The 12,528-nt window shown below is 80.4% G+C and overlaps 2 protein-coding genes across 2 annotated transcripts in view; both read left to right on the top strand.

Annotated features, from left to right (window-relative positions):
• The window catches only part of LOC122755093 (basic proline-rich protein-like), a 95,034-nt gene extending 92,369 nt beyond the window's left edge, over window positions 1–2,665 (top strand). The window contains exons 5-9 of the mRNA XM_044003461.1: window positions 63–737; window positions 814–877; window positions 1,339–1,800; window positions 1,907–2,076; window positions 2,557–2,665. Of these exons, the coding sequence (XP_043859396.1) occupies window positions 63–737; window positions 814–877; window positions 1,339–1,800; window positions 1,907–2,076; window positions 2,557–2,665 (1,480 nt within the window). The remainder of the gene's footprint in view (window positions 1–62; window positions 738–813; window positions 878–1,338; window positions 1,801–1,906; window positions 2,077–2,556) is intronic.
• Window positions 2,666–4,185: 1,520 nt separating this feature from the next.
• Window positions 4,186–12,528, top strand: part of LOC122755092 (proline-rich protein 36-like) — a 43,124-nt gene continuing 34,781 nt past the window's right edge. Inside the window, exons 1-21 of the mRNA XM_044003460.1 lie at window positions 4,186–4,449; window positions 4,526–4,589; window positions 4,789–4,937; window positions 5,024–5,316; window positions 5,508–5,846; window positions 6,661–6,809; window positions 6,860–7,208; window positions 7,395–7,544; window positions 7,665–7,814; window positions 8,265–8,759; window positions 9,106–9,214; window positions 9,411–9,484; window positions 9,614–9,762; window positions 9,813–10,092; window positions 10,348–10,517; window positions 10,582–10,861; window positions 11,117–11,235; window positions 11,402–11,501; window positions 11,687–11,786; window positions 11,972–12,141; window positions 12,262–12,360. Of these exons, the coding sequence (XP_043859395.1) occupies window positions 4,186–4,449; window positions 4,526–4,589; window positions 4,789–4,937; window positions 5,024–5,316; window positions 5,508–5,846; window positions 6,661–6,809; window positions 6,860–7,208; window positions 7,395–7,544; window positions 7,665–7,814; window positions 8,265–8,759; window positions 9,106–9,214; window positions 9,411–9,484; window positions 9,614–9,762; window positions 9,813–10,092; window positions 10,348–10,517; window positions 10,582–10,861; window positions 11,117–11,235; window positions 11,402–11,501; window positions 11,687–11,786; window positions 11,972–12,141; window positions 12,262–12,360 (4,052 nt within the window). The remainder of the gene's footprint in view (window positions 4,450–4,525; window positions 4,590–4,788; window positions 4,938–5,023; window positions 5,317–5,507; window positions 5,847–6,660; window positions 6,810–6,859; window positions 7,209–7,394; window positions 7,545–7,664; window positions 7,815–8,264; window positions 8,760–9,105; window positions 9,215–9,410; window positions 9,485–9,613; window positions 9,763–9,812; window positions 10,093–10,347; window positions 10,518–10,581; window positions 10,862–11,116; window positions 11,236–11,401; window positions 11,502–11,686; window positions 11,787–11,971; window positions 12,142–12,261; window positions 12,361–12,528) is intronic.

Here is a 12,528-nt window from a genome sequence, read left to right as displayed (position 1 = left end):
GGCACGCCCCTGCTCGGCTCGGCACGCCCCGGCCCAACTTGGCACGCCCCACCGCGGCTCAGTGCGCCCCGGCCTGGCTCCGAGCGCCCCGGCTCGGCGCGCCCCAGCACGCTCCAGCTCGGCACGCCCCGGCACCCCCCCCCCTCAGCGCGCCCCGGCTCGGCAGGCCTAGGCACACCCCGGCACGCCCCGGCTCGGCTCGGCACGCCCCGGCCCAACTTGGCACGCCCCACCGCGGCTCAGTGCGCCCCGGCCTGGCTCGGAGCGCCCCGGCTCGGCGCGCCCCAGCACGCTCCAGCTCGGCACGCCCCGGCACCCCCCCCCTCAGCGCGCCCCGGCTCGGCAGGCCTAGGCACACCCCGGCACGCCCCGGCTCGGCGCGCCCCTGCCCGGGTCAGCGCGCCCCGGCTCGGCACGTCCCTGCTCAGCTCGGCACGCCCCGGCCCAACTTGGCACGCCCCACCGCGGCTCAGTGCGCCCCGGCCTGGCTCGGAGCGCCCCGGCTCGGCGCGCCCCAGCACGCTCCAGCTCGGCATGCCCCGGCACGCCCCGCCTCAGCGCGCCCCGGCTCGGCAGGGCTCGGCACACCCCGGCACGCCCCGCCTCAGCGCGCCCCGGCCCGGGTCAGCGCGCCCCGGCTCGGCACGCCCCTGCTCGGCTCCGCACGCCCCGGAACGGCTCGGCACGGCTCGGCACGCCCCTGCACGGTTCGGCACGACTCGGCACGCCCCGGCACGGTTCGGCACGGTTCGGCACGCCCCGGCACGGTTCGGCACGGTTCGGTACGGCTCGGCACGCCCCGGCACGGTTCAGCACGGCTCAGCACGCCCCGGCACGGTTCGGCACGGTTCGGTACGGCTCGGCACGCCCCGGCACGGTTCGGCACGGCTCGGCACGCCCCGGCACGGTTCGGCACGGGTCGGTACGGCTCGGCACGCCCCTGCTCGGTTGGGCACGCCCCTGCTCGGCTTGGCACGCCTCGGGACGCCCCTGCTCGGTTCGGCACGCCCCTGCTCGGCTCGGCACGCCCCTGCTCGGCTCGGCACGCCCCGGCCCAACTTGGCACGCCCCACCGCGGCTCAGTGCGCCCCGGCCTGGCTCGGAGCGCCCCGGCTCGGCGCGCCCCAGCACGCTCCAGCTCGGCACGCCCCGGCACGCTCCGCCTCAGCGCGCCCCGGCTCGGCACACCCCTGCTCGGCTCGGCACGCCCCTGCTCGGCTCGGCACGCCCCTGCACGGCTCGGCACGGCTCGGCACGCCGCGGAACGGTTCGGCACGGCTCGGCACGCCCCGGCACGCCCCGCCCCAACTCGGCACGGCGCGCCCCGGCCCGCCTCAGCGCGCCCCGGCCCGGCAGGCCTCGGCACACCCCGGCACGGCACGCCCTGGCTCGGCACGCCCCGGCACACCCCGGCACGCCCCGGCTCAGCGCGCCCCGGCCCGGCTCAGCGCCCCTGCTCGGCTCCGCACGCCCCTGCTCGGCTTGGCACGCCTCGGGACGCCCCTGCTCGGTTCGGCACGCCCCTGCTCGGCTCGGCACGCCCCTGCTCGGCTAGGCACGCCCCGGCCCAACTTGGCACGCCCCACCGCGGCTCAGTGCGCCCCGGCCTGGCTCCGAGCGCCCCGGCTCGGCGCGCCCCAGCACGCTCCAGCTCAGCATGCCCCGGCACGCCCCGCCTCAGCGCGCCCCGGCTCGGCAGGCCTAGGCACACCCCGGCACGCCCGGGCTCGGCGCGCCCCTGCCCGGGTCAGCGCGCCCCGGCTCGGCACGTCCCTGCTCAGCTCGGCACGCCCCTGCTCGGTTCGGCACGCCCCTGCTCGGCTCGGCACGCCCCTGCTCGGCTCGGCACGCCCCTGCTCGGCTCGGCACGCCCCGGCCCAACTTGGCACGCCCCACCGCGGCTCAGTGCGCCCCGGCCTGGCTCGGAGCGCCCCGGCTCGGCGCGCCCCAGCACGCTCCAGCTCGGCATGCCCCGGCACGCCTCGCCTCAGCGCGCCCCGGCTCGGCAGGCCTCGGCACACCCCGGCACGCCCCGCCTCAGCGCGCCCCTGCCCGGGTCAGCGCGCCCCGGCCCGGGTCAGCGCGCCCCGGCTCGGCACGCCCCTGCTCGGCTCGGCACGCCCCTGCTCGGCTCGGCACGCCCCTGCTCGGCTCGGCACGCCCCGGCACGCCCCGGCTCGGCACGCCCCTGCTCGGCTCGGCACGCCCCTGCTCGGCTCGGCACGCCCCGGCCCAACTTGGCACGCCCCACCGCGGCTCAGTGCGCCCCGAGCTGGCTCGCAGCCCCCCGGTTCGGCGCGCCCCAGCACGCTCCATCTCGGCACGCCCCGGCACGCCCCTGCTCGGCTCGGCACGCCCCTGCTCGGCTCGGCACGCCCCGGCACGCCCCGGCTCGGCACGCCCCTGCTCGGCTCGGCACGCCCCTGCTCGGCTCGGCACGCCCCTGCTCGGCTCGGCACGCCCCTGCTCGGCTCGGCACGCCCCTGCTCGGTTCGGCACGCCCCTGCTCGGCTCTGCACGCCCCGGCCCAACTTGGCACGCCCCACCGCGGCTCAGTGCGCCCCGGCCTGGCTCGGAGCGCCCCGGCTCGGCGCGCCCCAGCACGCTCCAGCTCGGCACGCCCCGGCACCCCCCCCCTCAGCGCGCCCCGGCTCGGCAGGCCTAGGCACACCCCGGCACGCCCCGGCTCGGCACGCCCCTGCTCGGCTCGGCACGCCCCTGCTCGGCTCGGCACGCCCCTGCTCGGCTCGGCACGCCCCGGCCCAACTTGGCACGCCCCACCGCGGCTCAGTGCGCCCCGGCCTGGCTCGGCGCGCCCCAGCACGCTCCAGCTCGGCATGCCCCGGCACGCCTCGCCTCAGCGCGCCCCGGCTCGGCAGGCCTCGGCACACCCCGGCACGCCCCGCCTCAGCGCGCCCCTGCCCGGGTCAGCGCGCCCCGGCCCGGGTCAGCGCGCCCCGGCTCGGCACGCCCCTGCTCGGCTCGGCACGCCCCTGCTCGGCTCGGCACGCCCCGGCCCAACTTGGCACGCCCCGGCCCAACTTGGCACGCCCCACCTCGGCTCAGTGCGCCCCGGCCTGGCTCGCAGCGCCCCGTTTCGGCGCGCCCCAGCACGCTCCAGCTCGGCACGCCCCGGCACCCCCCCCCCCTCAGCGCGCCCCGGCTCGGCAGGCCTCGGCACACCCCGGCACGCCCCGCCTCAGCGCGCCCCTGCCCGGGTCAGCGCGCCCCGGCCCGGGTCAGCGCGCCCCGGCTCGGCACGCCCCTGCTCGGCTCGGCACGCCCCTGCTCGGCTCGGCACGCCCCGGCCCAACTTGGCACGCCCCGGCCCAACTTGGCACGCCCCACCTCGGCTCAGTGCGCCCCGGCCTGGCTCGCAGCGCCCCGTTTCGGCGCGCCCCAGCACGCTCCATCTCGGCACGCCCCTGCTCGGCTCGGCACGCCCCTGCTCGGCTCGGCACGCCCCGGCACGCCCCGGCTCGGCACGCCCCTGCTCGGCTCGGCACGCCCCTGCTCGGCTCGGCACGCCCCTGCTCGGCTCGGCACGCCCCTGCTCGGTTCGGCACGCCCCTGCTCGGCTCGGCACGCCCCTGCTCGGCTCGGCACGCCCCGGCCCAACTTGGCACGCCCCACCGCGGCTCAGTGCGCCCCGGCCTGGCTCCGAGCGCCCCGGCTCGGCGCGCCCCAGCACGCTCCAGCTCGGCACGCCCCGGCACGCCCCTGCTCGGCTCGGCACGCCCCTGCTCGGCTCGGCACGCCCCTGCTCGGCTCGGCACGCCCCTGCTCGGCTCGGCACGCCCCTGCTCGGTTCGGCACGCCCCTGCTCGGCTCGGCACGCCCCTGCTCGGCTCGGCACGCCCCGGCCCAACTTGGCACGCCCCACCGCGGCTCAGTGCGCCCCGGCCTGGCTCGGAGCGCCCCGGCTCGGCGCGCCCCAGCACGCTCCAGCTCGGCACGCCCCGGCACCCCCCCCCTCAGCGCGCCCCGGCTCGGCAGGCCTAGGCACACCCCCGGCACGCCCCGGCTCGGCGCGCCCCTGCCCGGGTCAGCGCGCTCCGGCTCGGCACGTCCCTGCTCAGCTCGGCACGCCCCGGCCCAACTTGGCACGCCCCACCGCGGCTCAGTGCGCCCCGGCCTGGCTCGGAGCGCCCCGGCTCGGCGCGCCCCAGCACACTCCAGCTCGGCATGCCCCGGCACGCCCCGCCTCAGCGCGCCCCGGCTCGGCAGGCCTCGGCACACCCCGGCACGCCCCGCCTCAGCGCGCCCCGGCCTGGGTCAGCGCGCCCCGGCCCGGGTCAGCGCGCCCCGGCCCGGGTCAGCGCGCCCCGGCCCGGGTCAGCGCGCCCCGGCTCGGCACGCCCCTGCTCGGCTCCGCACGCCCCGGAACGGCTCGGCACGGCTCGGCACGCCCCCTGCACGGTTCGGCACGACTCGGCACGCCCCGGCACGGTTCGGCACGGTTCGGCACGCCCCGGCACGGTTCGGCACGGGTCGGTACGGCTCGGCACGCCCCGGCACGGTTCAGCACGGCTCAGCACGCCCCGGCACGGGTCGGCACGGTTCGGTACGGCTCGGCACGCCCCGGCACGGTTCGGCACGGCTCGGCACGCCCCGGCACGGTTCGGCACGGTTCGGTACGGCTCGGCACGCCCCTGCTCGGTTGGGCACGCCCCTGCTCGGCTTGGCACGCCTCGGCACGCCCCTGCTTGGCTCCGCACGCCCCGGCACGCCCCGCCCCAACTCGGCACGGCGCGCCCCGGCCCGCCTCAGCGCGCCCCGGCCCGGCAGGCCTCGGCACACCCCGGCACGCCCTGGCTCGGCACGCCCCGGCACACCCCGGAACGCCCCGGCTCAGCGCGCCCCGGCCCGGCTCAGCGCCCCTGTTCGGCTCGGCACGCCCCTGCTCGGCTCAGCACGCCTCGGCACGCCCCTGCTCGGTTCGGCACGCCCCTGCTCAGCTCGGCACGCCCCTGCTCGGCTCTGCAAGCCCCGGCCCAACTAGGCACACCCCACCGCGGCTCAGTGCGCCCCGGCCTGGCTCGGAGCGCCCCGGCTCAGCGCGCCCCAGCACGCTCCAGCTCGGCACGCCCCGGCACCCCCCGCCTCAGCGCGCCCCGGCTCGGCAGGCCTAGGCACACCCCGGCACGCCCGGCTCGGCGCGCCCCTGCTCGGTTCGGCACGCCCCTGCTCGGCTCGGCACGTCCCTGCTCAGCTCGGCACGTCCCTGCTCAGCTCGGCACGCCCCTGCTCGGTTCGGCGAGCCCCTGCCCGGGTCAGCGCGCCCCTGCTCGGTTGGGCACGCCCCTGCTCGGCTCGGCACGCCTCGGCACGCCCCTGCTCGGTTGGGCACGCCCCTGCTCGGCTCGGCATGCCTCGGCACGCCCCTGCTCGGTTGGGCACGCCCCTGCTCGGCTTGGCACGCCTCGGGACGCCCCTGCTCGGTTCGGCACGCCCCTGCTCGGCTCGGCACGCCCCTGCTCGGCTCGGCACGCCCCTGCCCGGGTCAGCGCGCCCCGGCTCGGCACGTCCCTGCTCAGCTCGGCACGCCCCGGCCCAACTTGGCACGCCCCACCGCGGCTCAGTGCGCCCCGGCCTGGCTCGGAGCGCCCCGGCTCGGCGCGCCCCAGCACGCTCCAGCTCGGCATGCCCCGGCACGCCCCGCCTCAGCGCGCCCCGGCTCGGCAGGCCTCGGCACACCCCGGCACGCCCCGCCTCAGCGCGCCCCGGCCCGGGTCAGCGCGCCCCGGCTCGGCACGCCCCTGCTCGGCTCCGCACGCCCCGGAACGGCTCGGCACGGCTCGGCACGCCCCTGCACGGTTCGGCACGACTCGGCACGCCCCGGCACGGTTCGGCACGGTTCGGCACGCCCCGGCACGGTTCGGCACGGTTCGGTACGGCTCGGCACGCCCCGGCACGGTTCAGCACGGCTCAGCACGCCCCGGCACGGTTCGGCACGGTTCGGTACGGCTCGGCACGCCCCTGCTCGGTTCGGCACGCCCCTGCTCGGCTCGGCACGCCCCTGCTCGGCTTGGCACGCCTCGGGACGCCCCTGCTCGGTTCGGCACGCCCCTGCTCGGCTCGGCACGCCCCTGCTCGGCTCGGCACGCCCCGGCCCAACTTGGCACGCCCCACCGCGGCTCAGTGCGCCCCGGCCTGGCTCGGAGCGCCCCGGCTCGGCGCGCCCCAGCACGCTCCAGCTCGGCATGCCCCGGCACGCCCCGCCTCAGCGCGCCCCGGCCCTGCTCGGCTCGGCACGCCCCGGCACGCCCCTGCTCGGCTCGGCACGCCCCGGCACGCCCCGGCTCGGCACGCCCCTGCTCGGCTCCGCACGCCCCGGCACGGCTCGGCACGGCTCGGCACGCCCCTGCACGGTTCGGCACGGCTCGGCACGCCCCGGCACGGTTCGGCACGGTTCGGTACGGCTCGGCACGCCCCGGCACGGTTCAGCACGGCTCGGCACGCCCCGGCACGGTTCGGCACGCCCCGGCACGGTTCGGCACGGTTCGGTACGGCTCGGCACGCCCCGGCACGGTTCGGCACGGCTCGGCACGCCCCGGCACGGCTCGGCACGCCCCTGCTTGGCTCCGCATGCCCCGGCACGCCCCGCCCCAACTCGGCACGGCGCGCCCCGGCCCGCCTCAGCGCGCCCCGGCCCGGCAGGCCTCGGCACACCCCGGCACGCCCTGGCTCGGCACGCCCCGGCACACCCCGGAACGCCCCGGCTCAGCGCGCCCCGGCCCGGCTCAGCGCCCCTGCTCGGCTCGGCACGCCCCTGCTCGGCTCAGCACGCCTCGGCACGCCCCTGCTCGGTTCGGCACGCCCCTGCTCAGCTCGGCACGCCCCTGCTCGGCTCTGCAAGCCCCGGCCCAACTTGGCACACCCCACCGCGGCTCAGTGCGCCCCGGCCTGGCTCGGAGCGCCCCGGCTCAGCGCGCCCCAGCACGCTCCAGCTCGGCACGCCCCGGCACCCCCCGCCTCAGCGCGCCCCGGCTCGGCAGGCCTCGGCACACCCCGGCACGCCCGGCTCGGCGCGCCCCTGCCCGGGTCAGCGCGCCCCGGCTCGGCACGTCCCTGCTCAGCTCGGCACGTCCCTGCTCAGCTCGGCACGCCCCTGCTCGGTTCGGCGAGCCCCTGCCCGGGTCAGCGCGCCCCTGCTCGGTTGGGCACGCCCCTGCTCGGCTCGGCACGCCTCGGCTCGCCCCTGCTCGGTTGGGCACGCCCCTGCTCGGCTCGGCATGCCTCGGCACGCCCCTGCTCGGTTGGGCACGCCCCTGCTCGGCTTGGCACGCCTCGGGACGCCCCTGCTCGGTTCGGCACGCCCCTGCTCGGCTCGGCACGCCCCTGCTCGGCTCGGCACGCCCCGGCCCAACTTGGCACGCCCCACCGCGGCTCAGTGCGCCCCGGCCTGGCTCGGAGCGCCCCGGCTCAGCGCGCCCCAGCACGCTCCAGCTCGGCATGCCCCGGCACGCCTCGCCTCAGCGCGCCCCGGCTCGGCAGGCCTCGGCACACCCCGGCACGCCCCGCCTCAGCGCGCCCCTGCCCGGGTCAGCGCGCCCTGGCCCGGGTCAGCGCGCCCCGGCTCGGCACGCCCCTGCTCGGCTCGGCACGCCCCTGCTCGGCTCGGCACGCCCCGGCCCAACTTGGCACGCCCCACCGCGGCTCAGTGCGCCCCGGCCTGGCTCGGAGCGCCCCGGCTCGGCGCGCCCCAGCACGCTCCAGCTCAGCATGCCCCGGCACGCCCCGCCTCAGCGCGCCCCGGCTCGGCAGGCCTCGGCACACCCCGGCACGCCCCGCCTCAGCCCGCCCCTGCCCGGGTCAGCGCGCCCCGGCCCGGGTCAGCGCGCCCCGGCTCGGCACGCCCCTGCTCGGCTCGGCACGCCCCTGCTCGGCTCGGCACGCCCCTGCTCGGCTCGGCACGCCCCGGCCCAACTTGGCACGCCCCGGCCCAACTTGGCATGCCCCACCTCGGCTCAGTGCGCCCCGGCCTGGCTCGCAGCGCCCCGTTTCGGCGCGCCCCAGCACGCTCCATCTCGGCACGCCCCGGCACGCCCCTGCTCGGCTCGGCACGCCCCTGCTCGGCTCGGCACGCCCCTGCTCGGCTCGGCACGCCCCTGCTCGGCTCGGCACGCCCCTGCTCGGCTCGGCACGCCCCTGCTCGGCTCGGCACGCCCCTGCTCGGTTCGGCACGCCCCTGCTCGGCTCGGCACGCCCCTGCTCGGCTCGGCACGCCCCGGCCCAACTTGGCACGCCCCACCGCGGCTCAGTGCGCCCCGGCCTGGCTCGGAGCGCCCCGGCTCGGCGCGCCCCAGCACGCTCCAGCTCGGCACGCCCCGGCACCCCCCCCCCTCAGCGCGCCCCGGCTCGGCAGGCCTAGGCACACCCCGGCACGCCCCGGCTCGGCGCGCCCCTGCCCGGGTCAGCGCGCCCCGGCTCGGCACGTCCCTGCTCAGCTCGGCACGCCCCGGCCCAACTTGGCACGCCCCACCGCGGCTCAGTGCGCCCCGGCCTGGCTCGGAGCGCCCCGGCTCGGCGCGCCCCAGCACGCTCCAGCTCGGCATGCCCCGGCACGCCCCGCCTCAGCGCGCCCCGGCTCGGCAGGCCTCGGCACACCCCGGCACGCCCCGCCTCAGCGCGCCCCGGCCCGGGTCAGCGCGCCCCGGCTCGGCACGCCCCTGCTCGGCACGGCACGCCCCGGAACGGCTCGGCTCGGCTCGGCACGCCCCTGCACGGTTCGGCACGACTCGGCACGCCCCGGCACGGTTCGGCACGGCTCGGCACGCCCCGGCACGGTTCGGCACGGCTCGGCACGGCTCGGCACGCCCCGGCACGGTTCAGCACGGCTCAGCACGCCCCGGCACGGTTCGGCACGGTTCGGTACGGCTCGGCACGCCCCGGCACGGTTCGGCACGGCTCGGCACGCCCCGGCACGGTTCGGCACGGTTCGGTACGGCTCGGCACGCCCCTGCTCGGTTGGGCACGCCCCTGCTCGGCTTGGCACGCCTCGGGACGCCCCTGCTCGGTTCGGCACGCCCCTGCTCGGCTCGGCACGCCCCTGCTCGGCTCGGCACGCCCCGGCCCAACTTGGCACGCCCCACCGCGGCTCAGTGCGCCCCGGCCTGGCTCGGAGCGCCCCGGCTCGGCGCGCCCCAGCACGCTCCAGCTCGGCATGCCCCGGCACGCCCCGCCTCAGCGCGCCCCGGCCCTGCTCGGCTCGGCACGCCCCGGCACGCCCCTGCTCGGCTCGGCACGCCCCGGCACGCCCCGGCTCGGCACGCCCCTGCTCGGCTCCGCACGCCCCGGAACGGCTCGGCACGGCTCGGCACGCCCCTGCACGGTTCGGCACGGCTCGGCACGCCCCGGCACGGTTCGGCACGGTTCGGTACGGCTCGGCACGCCCCGGCACGGTTCAGCACGGCTCGGCACGGTTCGGCACGCCCCGGCACGGTTCGGCACGGTTCAGTACGGCTCGGCACGCCCCGGCACGGTTCGGCACGGCTCGGCACGCCCCGGCACGGCTCGGCACGCCCCTGCTTGGCTCCGCATGCCCCGGCACGCCCCGCCCCAACTCGGCACGGCGCGCCCCGGCCCGCCTCAGCGCGCCCCGGCCCGGCAGGCCTCGGCACACCCCGGCACGCCCTGGCTCGGCACGCCCCGGCACACCCCGGAACGCCCCGGCTCAGCGCGCCCCGGCCCGGCTCAGCGCCCCTGCTCGGCTCGGCACGCCCCTGCTCGGCTCAGCACGCCTCGGCACGCCCCTGCTCGGTTCGGCACGCCCCTGCTCAGCTCGGCACGCCCCTGCTCGGCTCTGCAAGCCCCGGCCCAACTTGGCACACCCCACCGCGGCTCAGTGCGCCCCGGCCTGGCTCGGAGCGCCCCGGCTCAGCGCGCCCCAGCACGCTCCAGCTCGGCACGCCCCGGCACCCCCCGCCTCAGCGCGCCCCGGCTCGGCAGGCCTAGGCACACCCCGGCACGCCCGGCTCGGCGCGCCCCTGCCCGGGTCAGCGCGCCCCGGCTCGGCACGTCCCTGCTCAGCTCGGCACGTCCCTGCTCAGCTCGGCACGCCCCTGCTCGGTTCGGCGAGCCCCTGCCCGGGTCAGCGCGCCCCTGCTCGGTTGGGCACGCCCCTGCTCGGCTCGGCACGCCTCGGCACGCCCCTGCTCGGTTGGGCACGCCCCTGCTCGGCTCGGCATGCCTCGGCACGCCCCTGCTCGGGTGGGCACGCCCCTGCTCGGCTTGGCACGCCTCGGGACGCCCCTGCTCGGTTCGGCACGCCCCTGCTCGGCTCGGCACGCCCCTGCTCGGCTCGGCACGCCCCGGCCCAACTTGGCACGCCCCACCGCGGCTCAGTGCGCCCCGGCCTGGCTCGGAGCGCCCCGGCTCAGCGCGCCCCAGCACGCTCCAGCTCGGCATGCCCCGGCACGCCTCGCCTCAGCGCGCCCCGGCTCGGCAGGCCTCGGCACACCCCGGCACGCCCCGCCTCAGCGCGCCCCTGCCCGGGTCAGCGCGCCCTGGCCCGGGTCAGCGCGCCCCGGCTCGGCACGCCCCTGCTCGGCTCGGCACGCCCCTGCTCGGCTCTGCAAGCCCCGGCCCAACTTGGCACACCCCACCGCGGCTCAGTGCGCCCCGGCCTGGCTCGGAGCGCCCCGGCTCAGCGCGCCCCAGCACGCTCCAGCTCGGCACGCCCCGGCACCCCCCGCCTCAGCGCGCCCCGGCTCGGCAGGCCTAGGCACACCCCGGCACGCCCGGCTCGGCGCGCCCCTGCCCGGGTCAGCGCGCCCCGGCTCGGCACGTCCCTGCTCAGCTCGGCACGTCCCTGCTCAGCTCGGCACGCCCCTGCTCGGTTCGGCGAGCCCCTGCCCGGGTCAGCGCGCCCCTGCTCGGTTGGGCACGCCCCTGCTCGGCTCGGCACGCCTCGGCACGCCCCTGCTCGGTTGGGCACGCCCCTGCTCGGCTCGGCATGCCTCGGCACGCCCCTGCTCGGTTGGGCACGCCCCTGCTCGGCTTGGCACGCCTCGGGACGCCCCTGCTCGGTTCGGCACGCCCCTGCTCGGCTCGGCACGCCCCTGCTCGGCTCGGCACGCCCCGGCCCAACTTGGCACGCCCCACCGCGGCTCAGTGCGCCCCGGCCTGGCTCGGAGCGCCCCGGCTCGGCGCGCCCCAGCACGCTCCATCTCGGCACGCCCCGGCACGCCCCGCTTCAGCGCGCCCCGGCCCGGGTCAGCGCGCCCCGGCTCGGCACGCCCCTGCTCGGCTCGGCACGCCCCGGCACGCCCCGGCTCGGCACGCCCCTGCTCAGCTCGGCACGCCCCTGCTCGGTTCGGCACGCCCCTGCTCGGCTCGGCACGCCCCTGCTCGGCTCGGCACGCCCCGGCCCAACTTGGCACGCCCCACCGCGGCTCAGTGCGCCCCGGCCTGGCTCGGAGCGCCCCGGCTCGGCGCGCCCCAGCACGCACCATCTCGGCACGCCCCGGCACGCCCCGCGTCAGCGCGCCCCGGCCCGGGTCAGCGCGCCCCGGCTCGGCACGCCCCTGCTCGGCTCGGCACGCCCCGGCACGCCCCGGCTCGGCACGCCCCTGCTCAGCTCGGCACGCCCCTGCTCGGTTCGGCACGCCCCTGCTCGGCTCGGCACGCCCCTGCTCGGCTCGGCACGCCCCGGCCCAACTTGGCTCGCCCCACCGCGGCTCAGTGCGCCCCGGCCTGGCTCGGAGCGCCCCGGCTCGGCGCGCCCCAGCACGCTCCATCTCGGCACGCCCCGGCACGCCCCGCTTCAGCGCGCCCCGGCCCGGGTCAGCGCGCCCCGGCTCGGCACGCCCCGGCTCGGCTCGGCACGCCCCGGCACGCCCCGGCTCGGCACGCCCCTGCTCAGCTCGGCACGCCCCTGCTCGGTTCGGCACGCCCCTGCTCGGCTCGGCACGCCCCTGCTCGGCTCGGCACGCCCCGGCCCAACTTGGCACGCCCCACCGCGGCTCAGTGCGCCCCGGCCTGGCTCGGAGCGCCCCGGCTCAGCGCGCCCCAGCACGCTCCAGCTCGGCATGCCCCGGCACGCCTCGCCTCAGCGCGCCCCAGCTCGGCAGGCCTCGGCACACCCCGGCACGCCCCGCCTCAGCGCGCCCCTGCCCGGGTCAGCGCGCCCTGGCCCGGGTCAGCGCGCCCCGGCTCGGCACGCCCCTGCTCGGCTCGGCACGCCCCTGCTCGGCTCGGCACGCCCCGGCCCAACTTGGCACGCCCCGGCCCAACTTGGCACGCCCCACCGCGGCTCAGTGCGCCCCGGCCTGGCTCGGAGCGCCCCGGCTCGGCGCGCCCCAGCACGCTCCATCTCGGCACACCCCGGCACGCCCCGCTTCAGCGCGCCCCGGCTCGGCACGCCCCTGCTCGGCTCGGCACGCCCCGGCACGCCCCGGCTCGGCACGCCCCTGCTCGGCTCGGCACGCCCCGGCACGCCCCGGCTCGGCACGCCCCTGCTCGGCTCGGCACGCCCCGGCACGCCCCGGCTCGGCACGCCCCTGCTCGGCTCGGCACGCCCCTGCT

The sequence above is a fragment of the Dromiciops gliroides genome, chromosome 4 (assembly GCF_019393635.1).
Source record: "Dromiciops gliroides isolate mDroGli1 chromosome 4, mDroGli1.pri, whole genome shotgun sequence".
In the NCBI taxonomy this organism is placed as follows: Eukaryota; Metazoa; Chordata; class Mammalia; order Microbiotheria; family Microbiotheriidae; genus Dromiciops; species Dromiciops gliroides.
This window is presented reverse-complemented; position numbering and strand designations above follow the sequence as displayed.